We start from the raw sequence: 23,417 nt of genomic DNA, 5'->3' as shown, positions 1-23,417 counted from the left end.
GGTGGTTATCAAGTTATTTGAGGATAACGGTCAGTATGCGATAATAAACATTCAGGTTAGATCGGGTAGAGAGTCATGTCAATTCGGGTTTTAAGTCATATTCCGGTGCAGGTCGGGTTTGAGTAGGATCTTTCGGATCGGGCGGGTTTGCAATGTTTAGCCATGGGGAGGGAAGGTTGGTCCGGTTGGGCCAGGCAAGCTAACGGGTAAAGAAGGGCGGAGGCGGTCCAATATAATAGCCGGATCAAGTTGGACAAAACCTGCTCAAATGACCACCTCTACTCTCTAATAATGGTACTTAACCAAGATATACTATTGGACAAGATTCAACAAATTATTACTCTAACTTAACGACTTTAAGTGAGATCATAGAGTTGTGGATCCCCTTAGAACATCAAAGGACAAAGGACTTGTTTAAAATATTTAACAAACTTTCCCTTACACATTCAAATTAAATAACTACTCTACCTCAACAAATAGAAGTTCTCTTAAGCTTAGTTCTTTTCAAACTTGCATCCCATGAACATGGAAGCAAACTCCACTCAAAATACTAACAATCATGCAATAGTGTGTCCTTTTCATCGTCAAGGACACATAAACCCGTCTACCAAACTATCCTTAAACCTTGCATTAAAAGGCGTCACTATTACCTTCTTAAACTTCGAGCATGTACAACAAGAGATCACCAAAGCTTCAGGTTGTCAGTCCAATAATAACCCATTTAAGGCCGTAAACTTTGGCCAAACCCCCGTTGGAGATATACGATATCAAGTCGTATCGGACGGGTTACCCGTGGATTTCGATAGGACGGGTAGATTAATGGAGTACTTGGATTGGTATATGAGTGGGGGCATGTATGATCAACTAGAAAAGGCTATTGGTAAGATAGTTTTGGAGTCAACGCCAAAAGTCAATGTGTTGATTATTGACACTTTTTATCCATGGGCCTCTAAACTTGCTAGAAAATTTGGGCTTCGTTGCGCGTCATTTTGGACTCAGCCCGCTATCGTTTTCAATCTTTACTACCATGTTCATCTCCTCCGTCATTATCGACACTTTGATTGCCTTGGTAATGTCTTTTTCGCTATAGAATTTATCTTCGCAGTATATATTTTAGTCAATTCAATACATATTGATACTTAAGTTTCGATACTATCATTTTATATTTTATTTGTGTATGAATTTAAATCTAGTAAAATGACATAACCTATTTAAATGGACCTGACATGAACCGAACTACTTCCAGAATAGGGTCCATGGACCATGATTAGCTTGATATACTTGTGTTTTTGAGTTGTTCTTAAGTTAACGACTTTTGTTCGCTTAGATAAACGCATAGATCCAATCGACTACATACCGGGATTGAAGTCCATTGATCCAAAGGACCTAATGTCATTTCTTCAAGACAAAGATCCATCCACCAAAATGCATAAACACATTTTTCACGCATTTCACGATGTAAGATCTGTGGATTATGTCCTATGCAATAGTGTTCAAGAGCTTGAGCATGACACCATATCAACATTACAAACATTAATACCATTTTATCCAATTGGGCCAATTTTGCTATCTGGACCCACAAAAACCCGAGTTCCGACAAGTCTTTGGGCCGAGTCCAATTGTTCTGAGTGGCTCAAGCCCAAGTCCCATGGCTCAGTTTTATATGTTTCATTTGGTAGTCTTGCTAATTTTTCCAAGAACGATGTTATGGAAATAGCTTATGGTCTTATGGATAGTCATGTTGATTTCATTTGGGTGCTACGCCCTCGTACTGTGTTAGACGAGCCTAACGACATATTACCAATTGGATTTGAGGATGAAGTTCGTGGTCGTGGGATTATTGTACCATGGACCGATCAAGTCACGGTGTTATCTCATCAAGCAACTGGTGGATTTTTGACACATTGTGGTTGGAACTCGGTATTAGAAAGCATATGGCATGAAGTTTCAATGTTATGTTTTCCCGTGTTTGCGGATCAAATTACTAATCGGAAATTAGTCGTTGATGATTGGAAGATCGGAGTTAATTTGTGTGAGGGAAGAACCATTCAAAGGGCTGAAATTTCAGCAAAAATCAAGTATTTTATGAGTCAAAAACCTAGGGAGGTTTTGAAGGAGAATATTAGAGAGACAAGAAATTTGTTACAAAGTGCTCTTAAGGCTGATGGGTCTTCTGAGAAATATGTCAACAAATTTATAGAAGAATTGGCTAAGTAGAGTACTAGAGTATTTACGTGATAATGCACCCGCTACTTCATTTGTTTCATTTGATGGTATACGCTTTCTAAAATTCTCTTGCATATTATATAATCAAATGGGAGGAAGTACGTTATTCTAAATCTAGATTAATGGGTGTGCTTGTGTTCCACGCAGTCCTTGACACTACGGTATCGCTAGCTACGAGGAATTTTTATAATTTAATGTAGTTCAACACTTTAGCCATAATAGCTAGCTAATTTGATAAAGTCATAACTCATGAGATATTATTTATGATTTAACGGAAAAAAATTGTAAAGTTCGGATCCTTGTCTTACCCTTAACTCTAAATTAGTTGTATGTAATGATACATCATTATTGAGTTATTTGTAATAGTAATCAAATAACTTGTCTTTAACATTAAATTAAAAATACGATTTATTTATGCAAATAATTTAATTTAGAACATCTCCTTATAAAAGAGATCTAAAAAATAGTGTAGTTTAGCACCGGACTACACTAGTTTGGACATCAAGCAATAACAAAATGTATAGAATTTTAGATTTTAAATTATTTCCACAAAAGTACCAGAGGGTGGGTAATAATAAATACCTAAGCTTAAAAATCTTACAATGGGACAAAATAACATTGTCCTACCAAAAGATCCGATTTACAACCACCACACAAAAAAAATGCTTTCTCAAGATTATTTATCTCTTTCATTCAATTTATTCAAACTAAGTATATTTCATAATCATGGAAGAAAACTCCACTCAAAAGCATACTAATAATCATGCAATAATATGTCCCCTTCATCTTCAAGGACACATAAATCCATTTACAAAACTATCCCTAAACCTTGCATCCAAAGGCGTCACAGTTACATTTTTAATTTTCGAGCATGTACAACAGGAGATCACCAAAGCTTCAGGGTGTAACTCCAATAACCCATTTGAAGCACTAAGCCAAGGGTCAAACCTCGTCGGTGACATCCGTTATCGGGTCATATCCGATGGGTTGCCCTTGGATTATGATAGGAGTGGTAGATTAATGGAATACTTGCATTGGTTTATGGTTGGAGGTTTGTATGATCAAGTTGAAAATGCTATTGGTAACATAGTTTTGGAGTCAAGGCCTAAAGTTAATGTGTTGATTTTTGATACGTTTTATCCATGGGCCTCTAAGCTTGCTAAGAGGTTTGGGCTTCGTTGCGCTTCGTTTTGGACTGAGCCCGCTACCGTTTTCAGTCTATACTACCATGTTCATCTTCTCCGTCAGCATGGACATTTTGATTGCCCTGGTAAGTGAAATAGTGTGTTATGAGTTTTCAGTTTTTAGTTCACCATTTAGGCTTTAGCTAGTGATATCGAGTAGTATTATTTTGTATTCTATTCGTACGACGATTTTGGGAAAGGATACTCAAACTTGGTACCATCTGATCGCATCATATTGTTGGACCGTACCTATAATATATTTGGTCAGACGAGAGTGGACCATATTTATTTGTTTCGATCTACAATCCATCAATTTAAGTTATTTCGGTCTTTGTTACAAATCTAGACCAAACTGAATGGATTGTGGACTCGTGCTATCTTTAACAATATTATTTTAAAATAATAAACTCCAGTCTGATCCACTCATATCTTCGATATGTCCAGGACCAGACTAATGTAATTTTGTTCCGTCCTGATCCACCTTTTTTCCTTAGTTTGGTTTTCGGTCCACCTAGTTTGGTCCGGTCGGTCTGATGCCGCACTAATGAACAGTTGAACAACCCTAATTTTGTGAACATTGTATTAATTGAAAACTTCTCTTTATGTAGATAATCGGAAGGATCCAATTGATTACATACCAGGAGTAAATTCCATAGAGCCAAAGGACCTAATTTCATATCTTCAAGACAAAGATACTTCCACAAACATGCATAAACTCCTTTTTCAGGCATTTCAAGATGTAAGATTAGTAGATTATGTACTATGCAATACTGTCCAAGAGCTTGAGCCACATACAATATCAACCTTACAAACATTGTTGCCTTTCTATCCCATTGGGCCAATACTGCTGTCTGGACCCACCAAAACCCGAATTCCGACAAGTTTATGGGCCGAGTCTGATTGCTCTGAGTGGCTCCAATCCAAGTCACCTGGCTCAGTTTTATATGTCTCATTTGGTAGTCTTGCTAATTTTTCCAAGAATGATGTTATGGAAATTGCTTATGGTCTTCGGGACAGTCATGTGGACTTCATTTGGGTGCTCCGCCCTCGTACCGTGCTAGACGAGACTAGTGATGTCTTGCCCCTCGGATTTGAGGACGAGGTTCGTGGGCGTGGGACAATTTTACCGTGGACTGACCAAATAATGGTATTATCTCATCCAGCGACAGGTGGATTTTTGACGCATTGTGGTTGGAACTCGATATTAGAAAGTATTTGGTATGAAGTTCCAATGTTGTGTTTCCCGGTGTTTACTGATCAGATTACTAATCGGAAATTAGTCGTTGATGATTGGAATATTGGAGTTAATTTGTGCAAGGAAAGTACCATTCAAAGGGTGGAAATTGCAGCACAAATTAAAAGTTTTATGAATCAAAAGCCGAGAGAGGAATTGAAGAAAAATATTAGAGTCAAAAGAAACATGTTACAAAATGCACTTGAAGCTGATGGATCTTCTCAGAAATATGTCAATAAATTTATAGAAGAATTGTCCAAGTAGAGTATCAGTGTGAATGTGTGATTGTGTCCGACACCAATACTTGGACAACTTATTATAATTCCAAGTTTGAGTAGCTAGTTCATCAATGAAAACAGCAAGTACACAGGTTTTATTTATTCAATGCGAAAATAAACTGTTACAGATGTTAACAGACCAACAAGCATTACATTATTGTCTTTGTAATTAAAGAGTCTTGGCCTTAACAGTGAACTTTCAATGTGCCGGCCTAATGATGCGTGACTTGTCGAGTTTTTCAACGAGAGTTTTATAAAATTCAGGGCTGATATTCAGAGAAGCCTGTAATACTGCAGGGGATAGACTCTTCCAGACTGATTTTTCTCCAGCTACTTCGCCAAGTATAGGCCTGCATTCACAAACAAAAACGTTAATGAATTAATGACTATACCAGCTAAGCTAGCTGACACCTGTATTGTTGAATTGTTCTGGAACGGTGAAAGAAAATGCAGAACCAACTTACTTGGAGGTCTTAATAATGGAGAAACACTCGATTCCTTCATCACCAGCGCCAATGGAAACCAGATACAACTTGGGGACACCAAAGACTTGACCAGCCTTTAACGGAATATCCAACACAATCTTCCCGGTCAACGAAACGACTTGTACCCAACCTCCTCCTTTAACCACATAAGTGATCTGAACCCCTGAATCCCTTGCATAGTAAACAGGTCCGAACATAGCATTCGGCTCAAGCCTTAAATAATTCCCCGAAAGCTCAATCCCTTCAAGAAACGGGTACTTCTCTTTTGTCAAACTAGTGTACGATCCACCATTTTTGACATTTATATGAGTTGGTTTCTCATCAAAGTTATAACACAGGGCTTTTGTATCTGCCCTTTTCGACAAGTTTTGCATTGTTTTCGGGTCTTCAAGCTTAATGATCAAGGGTTCTTTTTGGCTATCGACAAGCACATCTGCTTGTTCTTGGTTCATGTCGAAAGCTTTGCCTATTGTTGTGGTTGGAAATGCTTTAAGAATGCCCATAGGTCCGGTCAGGATACAGTAGGTGAACTGACCAAGATCATTGACACTTTCACCCAGGAATACGATCTTAACCTCGTCATCCCCGGCATTGGACCACCACGAAACACCCCCGACTGGGACCGCTATGGCGTCTCCCTTTTTGAGCTTCACCACCTTTTCTTTTGATGTTGCAGCGTCTATTAATCCTGCTATGCCTTCAGTTCCTGAACAAAACTCCCAAAAATAACCCAAACATAATTTTTACAACAGTAGGTCTTGGTATAGACGGGTGGGGCGAACAAACGGGTAAAGACCTCTAATAAAATGGGTAGGGGGGACAAGGTGGGACACCCCCCATGTGCTTCCCACTTTATGGCAAATGGGTATTTTGTGAGGGGAAATGGTATCCGTTTATACGTATAGACGGATAATGTCCGTCTATAATGAGAATTTGTGTTTTTACAATCAGTCGACTTACCAAACAGCGCCTATAAGTTAGATGTGTGGATTTGATTTCCTAGACATTTAAATTAAATTTATATTATATTTATATTTATATGTGACCTCATTTATAAAGAAACAATCGCTAACTTATCATGTAATATTTGTTTTAGTAATGAGTATTTTTTTTGGAGGAGGTAAAAACAATTATTTATTTTTTAATGAAAATATTATTTTAATAATTCGTAAATCGTCTTTTTAGATGTGTGGAATACTGGTTTTATTAATTTTTGTTTTAAGGTTAATACGCACTTTAATTAAATTATACAATTGACTTCATTGATTATTAATGTCATAAATTAGTTGAGTTAAGGGTAAGACAAGGACCCAAACTTTGCAACTTTTTTCCATTAAGGACCTCAACGATTATTTTTTTCTGTTAAGGACCTCAACACTAACACTGTTAAGTTTACGTTATGTTTCTAACATTAAAATAGATTTTAACAACCAATAGATTTTATGAAAATACTTGTATATTTTATAAGCCAAAATATTTTATGAAAATGTTTTATATATTTTAACAATCAAATTAATTAAGGTAAGAGCAATACACATACCCATTAATCTTTGTGACGTAGCAAAACAACCCAAAAGGCAAACTATAGAAGCAGATTAAGCTCGTTCTTGCTTCACAAATCAAAACTATCATATCAATGACCTCCACAAGTTCCTAAGCCGTAGCTGAATGTGTAAACCTAGATGCTCAATTGGATAACTTTGTCTTGCAATCCGACCGATTTTTGTGATATGATGTTTCTATTATTTATTGTATGATGAAACAATATTTGATATAATGCTGAAACAATGTTCGAGTCCTTGTCTTACCCTTAACTCGATTAATGAGTATGTGTTGCTCTTGCCTTAGTTAATTTTGATTGTTAAAATATATAAGTATTTTCATAAAATATATTGGTTGTTAAAATCTAGTTTCATAAAATATTCTGTCTTATAAAATATACAAATGTTTTCATAAAATATACTAGTTGTTAAAATCTATTAACGGAATCTTAACGGTGTTAGTGTTAAGGTACTTAACGGAAAAAAAATTGTAAAGTTCGGGTCCTTGTCTTTACCCTTAACTCTAAATTAGTTGTATTGAATTATTTTTAATAGTAATCAAATAAGTTGACTTTAACATTAAATTAAAAATACGATTTATTTATACAAATAATTTAATTTAGAACATCTCCTTATAAAAGAGATCTAAAAAATATTGTACTTTAACACGAGAACTACATTAGTTTGGACATCATGCAATAACAAAATGTATAGAATTTTAGATTTTAAATTATTTTCCACAAAAGTACTAGAGGGTAAATAAGCTTAAAAATCTTACAATGGGACAAAATAACATTGTCCTACCAAAAGATCCGATTTACAACCACCACACAAAAAAAATGCTTTCTCAAGATTATTTATCTCTTCATTCAATTTATTCAAATTAAGTATATTTCATAATCATGGAAGAAAACTCCACTCAAAAGCATACTAATAATCATGCAATAATATGTCCCCTTCATCTTCAAGGACACATAAATCCATTTACAAAACTATCCCTAAACCTTGCATCCAAAGGCGTCACAGTTACATTTTTAATTTTCGAGCATGTACAACAGGAGATCACCAAAGCTTTAGGGTGTAACTCCAATAACCCATTTGAGGGACTAAGCCAAGGGTCGAGCCTTGTCGGTGACATCCATTATCGGGTCATATCCGACGGGTTGCCCTTGGATTATGATAGGAGTGGTAGATTAATGGAATACGTGCATTGGTTTATGGTTGGAGGTTTGTATGATCAAGTTGAAAATGCTATTGGTAACATAGTTTTGGAGTCAAGGCCTAAAGTTAATGTGTTGATTTTTGATACGTTTTATCCATGGGCCTCTAAGCTTGCTAAGAGGTTTGGGCTTCGTTGCGCGTCGTTTTGGACTGAGCCCGCTACCGTTTTCAGTCTATACTACCATGTTCATCTTCTCCGTCAGCATGGACATTTTGATTCCCCTGGTAAGTGAAATAGTGTTATGAGTTTTCAGTTTTTAGTTCACCATTTAGGCTTTAGCTAGTGATATCGAGTTTTGATACTACTGTTTCATGATTATTTTGTATTCTATTCGTACGACGATTTTGGGAAAGGATACTCAAACTTGGTACCATCCGATCACATCATATTGTTGGACCGTACCTATAATATATTTGGTCAGACGAGAGTGGACCATATTTATTTGTTTCGATCTACAATCCATCAGTTTAAGTTATTTCGGTCTTTGTTACAAATCTAGACCTAACTGAATGGATTGTGGACTCGTGCTATCTATAGTTTAGACAAACTATCTTTAACAATATTATTTTAAAATAATAAACTTATATTATCACGTAATTTATTTATTCAACACATTTGCATAAGAACTAAATTTGTTACATCTGGTCCACTCCATTTCATTCCGGTCCTGATCCACCTTTTTTCCTTAGTTTGGTTTTCGGTCCACCTAGTTTGGTCCGGTCGGTCTGATGCCGCACTAATGAACAGTTGAACAACCCTAATTTTGTGAACATTGTATTAATTGAAAACTTCTCTTTATGTAGATAATCGGAAGGATCCAATTGATTACATACCAGGAGTAAATTCCATAGAGCCAAAGGACCTAATTTCATATCTTCAAGACAAAGATACTTCCACAAACGTGCATAAGCTCCTTTTTCAGGCATTTCAAGATGTAAGATCAGTAGACTATGTACTATGCAATACTGTCCAAGAGCTTGAGCCACATACAATATCAACCTTACAAACGTTGATGCCTTTTTACCCCATTGGGCCAATACTGCTCTCTGGACCCACCAAAACCCGAATTCCTTTATGGGCCGAGTCCGATTGCTCTGACTGGCTCAAGTCCAAGTCACATGGCTCAGTTTTATATGTCTCATTTGGTAGTCTTGCTAATTTTTCCAAGAATGATGTTATGGAAATTGCTTATGGTCTTATGGATAGTCATGTTGATTTCGTGTGGGTGCTCCGCCCTCGTACCGTGCTAGACGAGACTAGTGATGTCTTGCCCCTCGGATTTGAGGACGAGGTTCGTGGGCGTGGGACAATTGTACCTTGGACTGACCAAATATCGATATTATCTCATCAAGCCACCGGTGGATTTTTGACTCATTGTGGTTGGAACTCGATATTGGAAAGTATTTGGTATGAAGTTCCAATGTTGTGTTTCCCGATGTTTTCTGATCAGATTACTAATCGGAAATTAGTCGTTGATGATTGGAATATTGGAGTTAATTTGTGCAAGGAAAGTACCATTCAAAGGGTGGAAATTGCAGCACAAATTAAAAGTTTTATGAATCAAAAGCCGAGAGAGGAATTGAAGAAAAATATTAGAGACAAAAGAAACATGTTACAAAATGCACTTGAAGCTGATGGATCTTCTCAGAAATATGTCAATAAATTTATAGAAGAATTGTCCAAGTAGAGTATCAGTGTGAATGTGTGATTGTGTCCGACACCGATACTTGGACAGCTTATTATAATTCCAAGTTTGAGTAGCTAGTTCATCAATGAAAACAGCAAGTACACAGGTTTTATTTATTCAATGCGAAAATAAACTGTTACAGATGTTAACAGACCAACAAGCATTACATTATTGTCTTTGTAATTAAAGAGTCGTGGCCTTAACAGTGAACTTTCAATGTGCCGGCCTAATGATGCGTGACTTGTCGAGTTTTTCAACGAGAGTTTTATAAAATTCAGGGCTGATATTCAGAGAAGCCTGTAATACTGCAGGGGATAGACTCTTCCAGACTGATTTTTCTCCAGCTACTTCGCCAAGTATAGGCCTGCATTCACAAACAAAAACGTTAATGAATTAATGACTATACCAGCTAAGCTAGCTGACACCTGTATTGTTGAATTGTTCTGGAACGGTGAAAGAAAATGCAGAACCAACTTACTTGGAGGTCTTAATAATGGAGAAACACTCGATTCCTTCATCACCAGCGCCAATGGAAACCAGATACAACTTGGGGACACCAAAGACTTGACCAGCCTTTAATGGAATATCCAACACGATCTTCCCAGTCAACGAAACGACTTGTACCCAACCACCGCCTTTAACCACATATGTGATCTGAACTCCTGAATCCCTTGCATAGTAAACAGGTCCAAACATAGCATTAGGCTCGAGCCTCAAAAAATTCCCCGAAAGCTCAATCCCTTCAAGAAGAGGGTACTTCTCTTTTGTCAAACTAGTGTACGATCCACCATTTTTGACATTTATATGAGTCGGTTTCTCATCAAAGTTATAACACAGGGCTTTCGTATCTGCCCTTTTCGACAAGCTGTGCATTGTTTTCGGGTCATCAAGCTTAATGATCAAGGGTTCTTTTTGGCTATCGACAAGCTCATTTGCTTGTTCTTGGTTCATGTCGAAAGCTTTGCATATTGTTGTGGTTGGAAATGCTTTAAGAATGCCCATAGGTCCGGTCAGGATACAGTAAGTGAACTGACCGAGATCATTGACACTTTCACCCAGGAATACGATCTTAACCTCGTCATCCCCGGCATTGGACCACCACGAAACACCCCCGACTGGGACCGCTATGGCGTCTCCCTTTTTGAGCTTCACCACCTTCTCTTTTGATGTTGCAGAGTCTATTAATCCTGCTATGCCTTCAGTTCCTGAACAAAACTCACAAAAATAACCAAACATAATTCTTACAGTGGGTCGAACTTATATTACATGGTCTATTGGTCCTGTTCTTTCTGACTTAATTTCAGCTCGTTTCATTTCTGATCAGCTCTATTCAGTTCAGTTTATTTTTGTTTCATTTAGTTCAGTTAAGCTCATCTCTTCACAAATTAACTCTTACTTCAACTTCATTCAGTTCAGCTCAGTTCCATTCAATTAAGTTCACTCCAGCTCGGCTCAATCCAGTTCAATTCAACTCCTTTCAGCAGAAAAGAACAGAATTTTATACTCCCTCCATACCACACCAATGGTAACATTGACTTTTTCTCACTTATCGAGACACGTTTTCCAACATGAATATCTTTAGTTACACATTATTAAAAATTATAAAAATTTGATATTCTTATAGCATTCATGACGATAAATCAAACAAGATCTCACATGACTATATTTTGTTTTATAGATTAAGCATAATATCGAAGATTCTCTACGAACATGAATAGTGTCAAGATTCCCAATGTTACCATTGGTGTGGTATGGAGGGAGTAATAAACTGTTTTAAAGAAGGGTTTTTCTAACGTGTGCCCTTAAGGCACACATTAATAATCCATATATGCCAATATTATCAACATATTCTCATTAAATATGGTAAATATGAAAATATACTTGAGTATCTCATTTGAATATGTTGATAATCTTGCCATATATGGGTTATTAATGTGTCTTTAGGACACACGTTAGAAAAACCCTTTAAAGACAATTAAGTAGGACAGAAGATGAGATATGGTCTTAAACACGAGTGTTACACTAAACGTCTAAACGTAACGTTAGTTGCTAGATAGTGATCATAGTTCTTTTTTAGTTTTCTAGTTACAAGGATATAACACGTACAAGTGGTCCTCTATACCCAAAACAGATGCGCTGATCAGACTGCGCTAACCCTCGTTTACTAGCTACTTGTATTTTGCTAATATTAATGAGAAGTATTAATACTCGTAACGTACCTTGAATGACATAACCAATCTTATTGCAATCAGCATAGTGAGGCAAAGCGAACCCGCCAGGATTCAAGACCAGGACGGCAGCAGCAACCTTGGCTGCCCCGAGAAATGGAAAAATGGTGGTGTTCCATACGTAGTAACTCCCTCCGTTTCCCTCAATTAGCATTATCGGCGACTCTTGGCTTGGTGATAAGCTCATTTCCTCCATTTTTAGATGCAAGTATGAAACTATAGATGAAAAACCCAAGTAAATATACTAGTGACAGCTAACTCCAATCATTGTAGTTTAGGAACTGTCATTGATTGTATTATTTGTGTCGTGAAATGCATGAGTTTAATAAAATATGTCGTGGTTAGATGTCAAAGATTTGACTAAGATTTTACAGTGGTTAACTTGTTTAATAAGATTATGTAAAATGTACGTACCGTATCGATGAAGATGGATCGCTCTAGTTTCGATCCGGATCGAAACTAGTGATATTAGAGTCAATAATTGATTAAAGTGAGTAATAATCGCACTAGGATTTATTCAATCAATGTAATGATGCACAATGGTACGCTGATTGAGCTTTAAAGCCCCATCACATGGCATGCCTGCCTATATCGTACAAGATGACTGTGAAACACATTTACGTAAATGAAACAAGTACAAATTTGACATCCATCAAATTGGAATTTACGTAACTAGTTTACAATCTTTACATCAGTTAGGCAGTTACCAACATGTTAACGATTTGTACGAGTATTTAATATGGGAGGTATCAGGAAACCGAAACCAAATTCACTTTGTAGTGTTTCTTTAGACTAATCAACCCAATTTATTTACACCTTCCAAGAAGGAGGTCGGGTTTGGTTTGGAAGACCCAGAACTGGCCCAAGAAGGAGGACGTATCGGGTCGGGCGGGCAGTGCTAATGTAGGCCCAGTGGGCGGGCGGGCATGGTCAGCCGGGCTCACCCGCATGTGTTGACCACCCTCAGCCCCAACTTGGGATGACAGTAGATTCCAAATCCTATTTAGGTCCGGGAATAGTGGAATCTAAATCCAACGGGTCGGATTTAGATCGTAATATTTTAAATCTAGTTGATATGGATTATATCCATATGTTTAGAAACGGATCTGAATATGGATCACATAGTCGATATTCAGATTCTACCCTTGGATACATTTTTATTTTATTTTAAAATTACAATAAAAATTAAGTTAGAGAAATAGTGAAACTATAGCAAAATTTTCCAAGTTTTTTCATAAATTAAGCCTATAGTTTTTTCCCCATTAACATTTTTCAATTTACAAGAATATTTGTTATCGTTATTGTAATCTTATAAGAATTTATTTCAATATTTCAATATTTTATCTTTAGTATTCGTATTTTAATATAGAAAAATAATATATTAAGTTGTTATAAAATTAAAAAAAAAATACTATTTTAATATTTAAAAAGTGCTTTTTTTCAATTATCAAAAGTAAATGATATGGATAGATTCATATCCAGTCCCGATCATGTGGACCTGGATATGGATATTGAGCAGACCATACTTTCGTGGAATTCACGTGACGTGTTTGGATTGGACCAGCTGAAGGTTGATCCACTTTTAAAAATCCCCCCCCAAAACGGTGTCATCTTGTGCTCAGAAAATCTAAAGCGCGTCTATTTAGCAAGTGAAAGGAAAAAAAATATCACTTACTCTATTTTATAATTTGTTTTCAAATTATTACCTATAAATGTGAAAACTTTAAAATTTGAAACCAAATACCACTTTAGGCGAATAAAAAACGAATATTATGACTATTTCGAAATTTTCCCCAAAAATGTGATTTTTCTTACCACAATACCCTAGTTTCTTATAAAACTTTTATCATCTTCTTTTTTCTACTTATTTGTTCCTAAATTAATTTTTATTTTCCCATCTCTCTCTTTCTCTTTCTCATTTTATCACCTAACATCTTCTTACATAAAATAGAAGTATGTTATTGTGAATATTTTCAGATGCACAGTGTTAATTACTTTAAGCAATAACTTTTCAAAGGATATTAGGTTTTATAAAAATAGTTTTTTGGATTTCTTCTTGAACTCAAATTTTGCACCAAACTTACACGATTATAAATTAAAAAGGATTTAGAATTTATTTGTTCACTTAAACTCAATCACTCACTTTAAATGAATTAATTTTCAACAATTTAGGAATCTAGATGATGTTGGATATACCAACCTTTAATGGTGTTGGAGTATATCCAACATACTGTAACACCCCCTTCTTACCCGGTCAAGGTAATCGGGAGATGTTACTATCTCAGTTTCCTGAGACAGTGAATCGGAACTACAATTAAGTAACATTTTATATAAACAACATGTTTAGTAAACTATATAAATGAATAAATAAATACAAGTCGAGACTACTACAACCATACTAAAGAATTTACATCTACTATCTCATGAAACTCGACTCGACTCCAAAATCCGTGCTCGGCCCGCATCCCGGTCGATACCAAAACCAAACATGTAATCAAACTACTCCCCATATGACCGAAAATATCATATGATTCATCACAGGTCATCCCAATTAAAGCAGGCGACAATTAAACACAACCAACACACGTCAGTTTCGATAATACAAATACTCAAGATACGACACATGAACATGAATATGCAATGCATCAATAAAGTACACAAGTCACAACTCTCCGTCCACCACAACTCCACAACCACCTCACCGGTAACGGGAACACGTCCAGGGTACCAACAACCCGGTGACGGCATTGCAACACCGCCACCAAACAGTCGGACCGCAGCCTGTAAAACGGGTACTCGGAACACGTCTGTGGTACTGATCCCGGGCGCTAACCAGATTCCTGTCAGGCGTCGTGATACCACACGAGCCCCTCCATACTCAGGTAATAAACGTGCACGTCCCTTTTAAATTGGGAAGCTCCTAGAGGCTATCCAAACGTAAAACGGTCTCCTGACTCATCTTACGTCTCCTCAACAACCATGTATCACCACCACCACTCCACCAACGACTTCCAACATCCACCACAATCACCTATGTCACGATATGCACACAAATGTCAAGCATAAAGCTTTCACATAATGAATTACGATTATCAAACATGCCTCATGATGCAATTTCTCCAATTAACATATTATAATGCTAATGCAAATCCAGTGACAATATGAGACCAACACCAATGGCCCATTATCATGTCATGACGGGATCCCAACAATGTGACACACTGACACAAACAACAATTAACCACTAATCATGTTATATAATGCAACTATAACAATTACTATGACTTCAATGACAATGACACATATGTAAGCATTTATATTACCAAAGCCGAGTAGGAAAATTCTACCTTTTAACATACTTTATAAGCTATACTCGAAACAAGCAAGATCCCCTCTCATAAAACCGTCTCGTCCTACACGAATCACAAAATAACTATCACAACACATCCTATCCTCTTTTATTATATAAAACCCCTTATTATTACCCTTTAATTACGCATATTACTCATACCACCAAAAAAAACAGTTAGGATTTATAAAGAAAGAGGAAAAAGAGTAAATCATAACTTACAAGGAGCAAGGAGGAAGAAGAAAAGTGTAGAATCTTCAAGTCAAAGCTTAGGATCCATGAAGAAGTATTTAGGAAGGTTTTAGAGAGAACACTACTACAGATACAGGCTATAACAACGGTCAAAAACCGTTGTTATATAAAAAAGCGGACGTTGTTAAAGCGTCCGTTGTAGAAGGTTTTAACAACGGTTGGTTTACTTAAGGAAACCGTTGTTAAAACTATTAACCACGGTTTTATGTATAAAAACCCGTTGTGGAAAGTGTGACTCAATTTTGGGGGGAAAGTTATAACAACGGGTTTTAATATACAAAACCGTTGTTATAACTAAAGACAACGGGTTGTTTGTAAATAACCGTTGTTGTTTGTTCTTAAAAAAATAAAAAAAAATTAAATTAAATATTACTAGATGCATGCATAATTACGGCCTGTTAGAATTCCAATGCATGCATTATTACTGACATCACTGTACATATGAACGGATAATATGGAATGAGAAGGGTTAGTAATAGGATTTGAAGCAGCATTATTGAGAGAGATGATGATGATTATGGCACAACTTCCTAACATATATATTAATTAAAAAGCAATTAACTCAACCCACACATTGCTTAGTATAAATACATTGCATATCTCAACTAACATTTCCATTATCTCATATATTCATCTCCAAACTCTAACTGTTAAAACAAACTCTACTTAATCTTTCAAATCAAACTCAAAAAACTCTAAGAAAATGAATGATTTCATCCTAAAGACTCTTACCATGATCGAGAACAACAACAACTTCATCCGCCGGTTCCTCCATATTGAGGAAAGTTTCAGGAGCTACCCTGCGGAAGCTCGATCCGCATCAAGCACGCCAAAGAAGATGGCTTGACGGAGCAAAGAAGCGATTGCGGCTATATGACGATATAGCAATCGCTTGAACGGAACCTCCAAATAGCCAAGGAGGAGAGGATGGATACGATAGAGCACAATAAGATCCTCCATGAAAATATAAGAATTGCATTTTTACATATGTAATTTTTTTTTTAATTTATGTATTTATAAATATATATATATATATATTAATTATGTTTATCTTACTTCTTCATCTTGCTTCTTCATTGTTTTAGTAACTAATTATGCGAACAATACTTAAACAAATAACATAATGGTCGATAAAAACACATATATGCAAAAGAAATAAATAGAAAAAGAAAATAATGACGATGAAACTAACAGTGACGGCGAGATTTACCGATAAATACGTAACGTAATAGACGATGAAATCACAATGACGGCGAGAAGATAAAGCGACGATGAGAAAGAGAGAAATAGAGAAAGAGAGAAAGAGAGTGTGTATGTGTTTTGTGTTTGTTTGTCTCTTTGTGTTTGTGTTTGTGTATTAAGGGTTGTGTTTTGTGGTGCAGCAGACTTACATTTGTGTGGTTTATAGTATGGAAGGTATTGACAACGGTTATTAAACAACAACCGTTGTGAAAAAAGTTTTAACAACGGTTGTAAAAAACACCCGTTGTTAAATAAGTTTTAACAACGGGTTTCAAAAATAACCGTTGTGATTACTTTTCACTAACTTTGCGCCAATTTTGCGCCAAATTATTAACAACGGTTCTGCATGTGTGACCCGTTGTTAAAAATAATAACAACGGTTTTTATAACCATACCCGTTGTAATTGATTTTAGTAAAATTCGCGCCATACATTCTACAACGTCTATTGTGATTTTCGTGAATAATCGTTGTTAAAGGGGCGTTGTAGTTGCCTAAATTTGTAGTAGTGGAAGGGAGAGAATTTGGAGGATTTCTCGCAAGATAAAACAAGTACGCCCTTTGATTCTTATACTTAGAAACAAAGAATTATTTTGAGTTTTTATATTGATCTTGTTGCAGCAAAATGTACATGAAAATTATTGTATTTTTTTCTCCAACACCACCATCTCTTATATAGAGAATGAAGCTGTGATGATTTGACCAAAAGACACATCCTTTCAATGAAAAGACACAATCTTTCATTAACGAACACAATGCTTCACTTATATATCCATTTAACGAAAAGGCACATCCTTTCAATGAAAGGATACGATGCTTCTCTTATATCTTTTCAATGAAAAGACACAACTAAAGAGTTTATCGATCTGAAATACTCAAGAGAGGGGGTGAATTGAGTATAAGTAAATAAGCCCACTTTTTCGATGATGTCCGTATGAAGCGTGTGAATAACACTTAGTGTGAATTTATTGATTAAATTCAACTAACTTGATTATATGTGAAATGGAATGCAAAATGAAATAAACAAGGAAATGCAAGGACACACGGATTTTTAAAGTGGTTCAGTTTCACAGGTCGAAACCTACGTCCACTATTCTCGATTAATAATTTTAGTACCTTTCTACAGATTACAAAATTACTAATCCACTCGCACAACTAACTCTAGTTGTAACTCAATTGAGTACCGTTAAATACTCGATCTATCTATCTTACGTAATAAGAAAGTGTTTGATTGTTCTTTCGATGTTCACACAATTGAACGTATAAGAAATAAATCTAAGCACCATTATCCAATAACGATATCAATAAGCGTAATTGACAAATGAAGAAATCGACTTTTTGAAATAATAAATAAAGTAAGAATGTTTTAAAAGCATTTTCAATTAAAAGAAATTTACTATATTTTTGTGATAAGCTCGTAAAATGATTTTGCGTGAAAAGTCTTAACCTTAATTAAAAGAACGAAAGAAGTCTTTATAGAAGACGGAAACTTAGGGTTTAGAAATTCGAAACCCTAGAGCCGTGTATTTCGTGTGAAAGAGGAAAGAATTCTTATTAAGATTATTTCTTATCTTTATGGAATAATATCTTGGTAAATAATAAGGAAGATATAAAATCTTTCTTTAATAATTATATCAAGATATATATTCTGTATTCTTATGGAAAAAATATCTTATTTAGATAATTAAAGAAATATGAAATCTTTAAAAACTTATCATAAAATAAGATAAGCTAAACCCTAACTTGCACAAGGAGAACGGGAAGAGAATCGTGACCAAGATGGCCGTTCTCTTCCACAAAACCATAGGCGGCACGAAACCCTAGGTGGGCTCTCTTTTGGGTTTATTATGAATAATAGTATGAGTTGTAGATAGCATAACAACTCATAAGTTGTATAACTAATCAATAGAAAAATAACTAATTATTCATCCATATAAAGACATAAGATATAATCAAAATAAATACTTTAATATATAAAATCATTTCGAAATATTTTTAAGCTTTAAAAACAAAGTTCTTCATATGTCTTCCAAAGTTATAGTGAAAAGAGTTATAACCTTAGAATTACTTTAGTAAAGTTATAGATGAAATAACTATAACTTTACCTCACAAAAATCACATCTAAAGATACCATTACCAAATGACGACTTATACTATCTAATGTTCCTGAAGATCTTCAGTAGTTGGTCATCTTCATATCTTGAATATAAGATCTTTATCTTGAGCTTCAAAACTTGTATTTGTCTTGTCTTGATATAATCAACAAGCTTTGTTCTTCCAAAGTTATAGTTCAAGTTACTATAACTCTGTCGCTTTCTTTCTTTAGATAAACAGTCAACAAACAATCACAAGTACCACATATATATAAACACAACATACTTGTCATTATTAAAGCTCAATAGGACATATATCTATATGATCCAATAAATTCCCCCTTTTTGATGATGACAAGTCTCCTATGATTTGTGTCTAACAAAGGTTCCCGCTCAATGTAATACCGGCATAATGTAGAAGGGTTAAAAACAAAGCAAGACAAGTATATCCAAAAACAAAGCAGTAATCTAGAACCATTTTCTACTTTTATTCTCTTTAGATTTCGAAATTGGTTGATTAATCATCTACATCAGCAACGCAATCATTACATCACGAAAATCCAAATTTCTTAAAGATTATTTCTTGAGGGTGCAATGATACGCTACATCTTTGTGTAATTTCTTTTAATTTTAGAAACACGCTAAAAGTTAATTAGGATATATGTGTAGTGTGTCTCTTTGTATAATATTCATAGTTTTTATTGGAAATTTTGTATTTTAAAAAAAAAAAAAAAAACTCCCTCACTTAAAGAACACAACGTTAAAGCTGACTGTAGTCGAGCCCAAAATCCTCTCCCGCTAGATGGGTGACTCGGGTAACTTCTAACCACAAGCTCACCACACGCCTGATTCACTCTACCCTTCATACTCTAGCAGTAATATAGAACCATTTTCTACTTTTATCCTCTTTAGATTTCGAAATTGGTTGATTAATCATCTACATCAGCAACGCAATCATTACATCACGAAAAATCCAAATCATAACACGTATTGGCGGAATCACGATCCGACTATATTTTAGATTAACGAATCGAAGTTGGATTAAAATTTAAAAATCGTGAATAATACGCTCTTGTACAAATACAACCAATGGTCATGAAAATTGGTGTAACAACCCCGGATTTAATAATACAAATAAAGTAGATAAATATTGCGTTTTATTTTAATAAAAGTACATGGTAGCGGAAACATCATGACAATAACTCCGAGTGCTACCAAAATAGATAAAGCAATAGTTAACTACACATACAACCACTCTCGGAAATGAAAACCCGTCCAAAATGAAACAACAAGATTCGATTATTAAACATCATAATTATTATTTATTAACTCTCTCTCAAAAACCCATCCATGACCAAGAAGCATATCAACCTGAAAAAAAATATCAACAACCACCTTAAGTGGGGAGTAACTAGAAGTCCTCCCAGCCATGACTTAAGAAAATTCAGGAAATAATTATGAGCAAATAATAAGAGACAACATATAATCCATTTAAAATATAAAAACATGTGAACTTCATAGTAATTAAATATCTAAGTATAAAATCACATATGAGTGAGTAATAACAAGTCATAAAAGTAATACCACATAATTATTTAAAATGTGTCACCAACTTACAAATTTCATGTCACTTACATGATTATATGAAATCTTGTGAAAAAAGGTGGTCATAATGAAAATATTAATACCAATTTATCTGAATGACACATGAAATGAGTAATGATAATATACGAGTGGTAAAAACATCCCAATCTTGGACCATAAATACATAGAATAACACGAGACAAGAACAAGCACCGTCTAGGGCCAATAACCTGAAACCCTAAACCTTGGTATCAATAACCTGACACCAAAATAACCCTACGGCGGGACACATAACCGTGAACCCATGTCTAAGGCGCGGACTCTCGAGGGACATAATATCTAGTTAAGGCGTAAATGTACGGACCCTTAACCAGTCAAGGCATAAAAGTGCGGACCCTTGACCCCCAAATGACATATCCATAGACTCATAAGAGTATCCAAAAAGGACGGTCAACCCATAGTAGACCAATAACCTGAAACCATGTCAGGGTACTAGGTAGGCCAATAACCTGAAACCTACCCAGTTTGGTATTGCTCTTCTCAAGAAAAACAATAACCTGAAATCTACTCGATATCTTATACTCTAGCTAAACCATATATAAAATGGAACAAGGTCCAAAAGATAACAAATGTGCACCATGAATAACCTCATGTTAACATGCCAAAATGCTCGTAACCAAGTGATAAATAATATCAAATGAAATTCAATAATGGTCATCAAAGCTAGAGCATAAGTTCAACCTTTCCAATATAAAACAAGAGACACTCATGTCAATATGTAATTTACGAAAGACAATATCACAAAAAGTGTATACATGACATTTAATTTAACATTGTAGAAGTAACAATCAATTTTTTTAACACATATATTTACTGTAATCGCACATTATAACTATAGTTATGGAGATTATATTTACAATACATGATACCATCAAATATGTTATTACTTTTTTTTCCTTAATAAACATTTATTAAATCCGTTAATTAAATAAAAGGGTTATACTATTAATTCTAAAAAATTAAACAAATGTTATATTATACCCATGAAAAATTACTAGACATTTTAGGGAGCTAAATTCAATAAAAACAGTACCTAAAATTATTTAACCTCATTTCATATATTTAACTTAAAATAGCATTTAATAGGCGATTTCATCCATAAATAAAGAAATATTTAAACAAAATATGTTACGATCATTAATAATTGATTTTTCATAGTTATAGGTCATAATATACATAAAAGTAAATTATAAATATTTTATTTATATTTATTTATTATTCTAACACAATTAAATTTATTTATAAACTAATTAGTTATAAAATTAAAAAGTAATTATAAGAAAATTAAAAATTTGACATGCAAAATTTTAATACACTAAAATAAGTCATCCTATGATGAAACAATAAATTTTCACATTTATTTATATATTTTACATATTTACTAGAGATTAATTGCATAAAAATACGATATATATTAAATAAGAGCAATAATAATAAAAATTAAATAATCAATTTAAATACTATATAAATTATAATATGTCAGAATAACTTTTGAAATTAGTTTCATGTTTTATATATTTATTAGATGACTATCACATAAAACCGTGATTAAATATCAAATAACAACAAATAAACATATAATAATTATAGAACTCTAATAATCACATGAAAAATCATAAATAATGATAATAAATCAGAATATAATCAAAAATATAATTTTCATAATCATCTATATATTTTACATATTGATTAGATTGTTAAATCACATAAAAATACAAATAAATCATAGAAAACATTAAATAAGTATATATTCATCACAAAATAATAAAACTACTATTTATTATATAAATCATGAATCTCATATATTTCCATGATTTTAAACATCATATACATTATCAATCTCATTATAAACTCATATAAAGCACTCAAAATTCAAAAATCATAGAAAGGAGAAAACCTAATTACCTTGATAGAGATTAATACTAGTAAGTAAGTAGGATAGTGTAATAAGATCAACCCAAATAATCTCCCTCAACCAAGGTATCTTGCTCACCTCCTTGAACAAACATAAGAATTAAAACAAATGATTAAATACTACTCTAAATAAACTAGTATAAGAATGACAATTAAATAATCACTACACTTACAAATGAGCAAGATGAAAGAGATGTGAGGATGAAAGAAACAAAGGCTGAAAATGAGTGTTGAAAGCTACGACCAAGTGAAGAATTTAGAGAGGAAAATTTTGTAGAATGATTATGTCTAACTTGTAGGTAATAGGAAGCTAATAAAGAGTGAGTGGTAGAAATGATTAAGGCTAGTCTTTAGGCTATTAATTTAGATAAAGTAGCCACATGCCTATTAGGGTAGGCCTTGGGCTCCAAGGAAAAATCAAGTTGTCAACTTGTCATGTGCCTAGGTGATGAGGTAAATGATAAATTAAAGTGAAAACAGGAATAACGAGTGTGGGTCTTGTTCGCGGATTTCTGCGACAACCTTTCGTATTTTGGCGTAATTTTCATAGAACTCGGATTGAGGTGTTTTCGGTGGCGTTGGAAAGCTAAGAGAAACATTTACAACTTTCATTTTATGACCAAGAGCTAAATTTGTCTTTAAAATATCATAAAATTAGGATCAACGACGAAATAGTTATTCGTCGGTATAAGGAGTGTAAGTTTAAGATGGGTATTTGGATATTATTGTCGAAAATAATAGATTTTAAAGGATAAAAACTTTATTATGGATCATTCTTATTATTTAAAATTGGAAATTAATTATATAGGATGACGTGGAAATTATGGGGTGTTACAATTG

General features: G+C 34.4%; 4 protein-coding genes across 6 annotated transcripts; 3 read left to right on the top strand and 1 right to left on the bottom strand.

Annotated features, from left to right (window-relative positions):
• Positions 1-414: 414 nt before the first annotated feature.
• On the top strand, positions 415-2,243 carry LOC141652130 (UDP-glycosyltransferase 86A2-like). Its single transcript, XM_074459762.1, has 2 exons — positions 415-1,069; positions 1,328-2,243. Exons 1-2 carry the CDS (start codon positions 520-522, stop codon positions 2,215-2,217), a joined length of 1,440 nt encoding a protein of 479 aa, XP_074315863.1. The 5' UTR covers positions 415-519; the 3' UTR covers positions 2,218-2,243.
• A 614-nt stretch (positions 2,244-2,857) lies between these two features.
• Positions 2,858-4,994, top strand: LOC141653177 (UDP-glycosyltransferase 86A1-like). The gene is made up of 2 exons (XM_074460855.1): positions 2,858-3,496; positions 4,019-4,994. The coding sequence occupies exons 1-2, from the start codon at positions 2,953-2,955 to the stop codon at positions 4,906-4,908; spliced, it is 1,434 nt and encodes a 477-aa protein (XP_074316956.1). The 5' UTR covers positions 2,858-2,952; the 3' UTR covers positions 4,909-4,994.
• Positions 4,995-12,732, bottom strand: LOC141653179 (cocosin 1-like). 3 transcript variants are annotated; one of them, XM_074460859.1, is made up of 4 exons: positions 12,500-12,593; positions 12,077-12,301; positions 5,387-6,113; positions 4,995-5,272 (listed from the first exon to the last, which is right to left on the bottom strand). In XM_074460859.1, exons 2-4 carry the CDS (start codon positions 12,279-12,281, stop codon positions 5,122-5,124), a joined length of 1,083 nt encoding a protein of 360 aa, XP_074316960.1. In that variant the 5' UTR covers positions 12,282-12,301; positions 12,500-12,593; the 3' UTR covers positions 4,995-5,121. The 3 variants fall into 3 exon arrangements, with proteins under 3 accessions (XP_074316960.1, XP_074316958.1, XP_074316959.1); XM_074460857.1 differs by lacking the exons at positions 4,995-5,272; positions 5,387-6,113 and adding exons at positions 9,804-10,221; positions 10,336-11,062 and having other exon boundaries at positions 12,500-12,732; XM_074460858.1 differs by lacking the exons at positions 4,995-5,272; positions 5,387-6,113; positions 12,500-12,593 and adding exons at positions 9,804-10,221; positions 10,336-11,062 and having other exon boundaries at positions 12,077-12,464.
• On the top strand, positions 7,744-10,114 carry LOC141653178 (UDP-glycosyltransferase 86A1-like). Its single transcript, XM_074460856.1, has 2 exons — positions 7,744-8,394; positions 8,974-10,114. Exons 1-2 carry the CDS (start codon positions 7,851-7,853, stop codon positions 9,855-9,857), a joined length of 1,428 nt encoding a protein of 475 aa, XP_074316957.1. The 5' UTR covers positions 7,744-7,850; the 3' UTR covers positions 9,858-10,114.
• Positions 12,733-23,417: the final 10,685 nt, after the last annotated feature.

Source organism: Silene latifolia, chromosome 4, assembly GCF_048544455.1.
Source record: "Silene latifolia isolate original U9 population chromosome 4, ASM4854445v1, whole genome shotgun sequence".
Classification (NCBI taxonomy): Eukaryota; Viridiplantae; Streptophyta; class Magnoliopsida; order Caryophyllales; family Caryophyllaceae; genus Silene; species Silene latifolia.
This window is presented reverse-complemented; position numbering and strand designations above follow the sequence as displayed.

What these genes read in the sequence shown, in the direction of transcription:
- LOC141653179 (XM_074460857.1), bottom strand. Translation starts at nt 12,281, where the DNA reads ATGGAGGAAATGAGCTTATCACCAAGCCAAGAGTCGCCGATAATGCTA. An exon ending in GATTGGTTATGTCATTCAAG is followed by an intron (nt 11,063 to 12,076) that starts GTACGTTACGAG and finishes AGTTTTGTTCAG; the next exon opens with GAACTGAAGGCATAGCAGGA. An exon ending in TCCATTATTAAGACCTCCAA is followed by an intron (nt 10,222 to 10,335) that starts GTAAGTTGGTTC and finishes TTGTGAATGCAG; the next exon opens with GCCTATACTTGGCGAAGTAG.
- LOC141653178 (XM_074460856.1), top strand. Translation starts at nt 7,851, where the DNA reads ATGGAAGAAAACTCCACTCAAAAGCATACTAATAATCATGCAATAATA. An exon ending in TGGACATTTTGATTCCCCTG is followed by an intron (nt 8,395 to 8,973) that starts GTAAGTGAAATA and finishes CTCTTTATGTAG; the next exon opens with ATAATCGGAAGGATCCAATT.
- LOC141653177 (XM_074460855.1), top strand. Translation starts at nt 2,953, where the DNA reads ATGGAAGAAAACTCCACTCAAAAGCATACTAATAATCATGCAATAATA. An exon ending in TGGACATTTTGATTGCCCTG is followed by an intron (nt 3,497 to 4,018) that starts GTAAGTGAAATA and finishes CTCTTTATGTAG; the next exon opens with ATAATCGGAAGGATCCAATT.
- LOC141652130 (XM_074459762.1), top strand. Translation starts at nt 520, where the DNA reads ATGAACATGGAAGCAAACTCCACTCAAAATACTAACAATCATGCAATA. An exon ending in TCGACACTTTGATTGCCTTG is followed by an intron (nt 1,070 to 1,327) that starts GTAATGTCTTTT and finishes TTGTTCGCTTAG; the next exon opens with ATAAACGCATAGATCCAATC.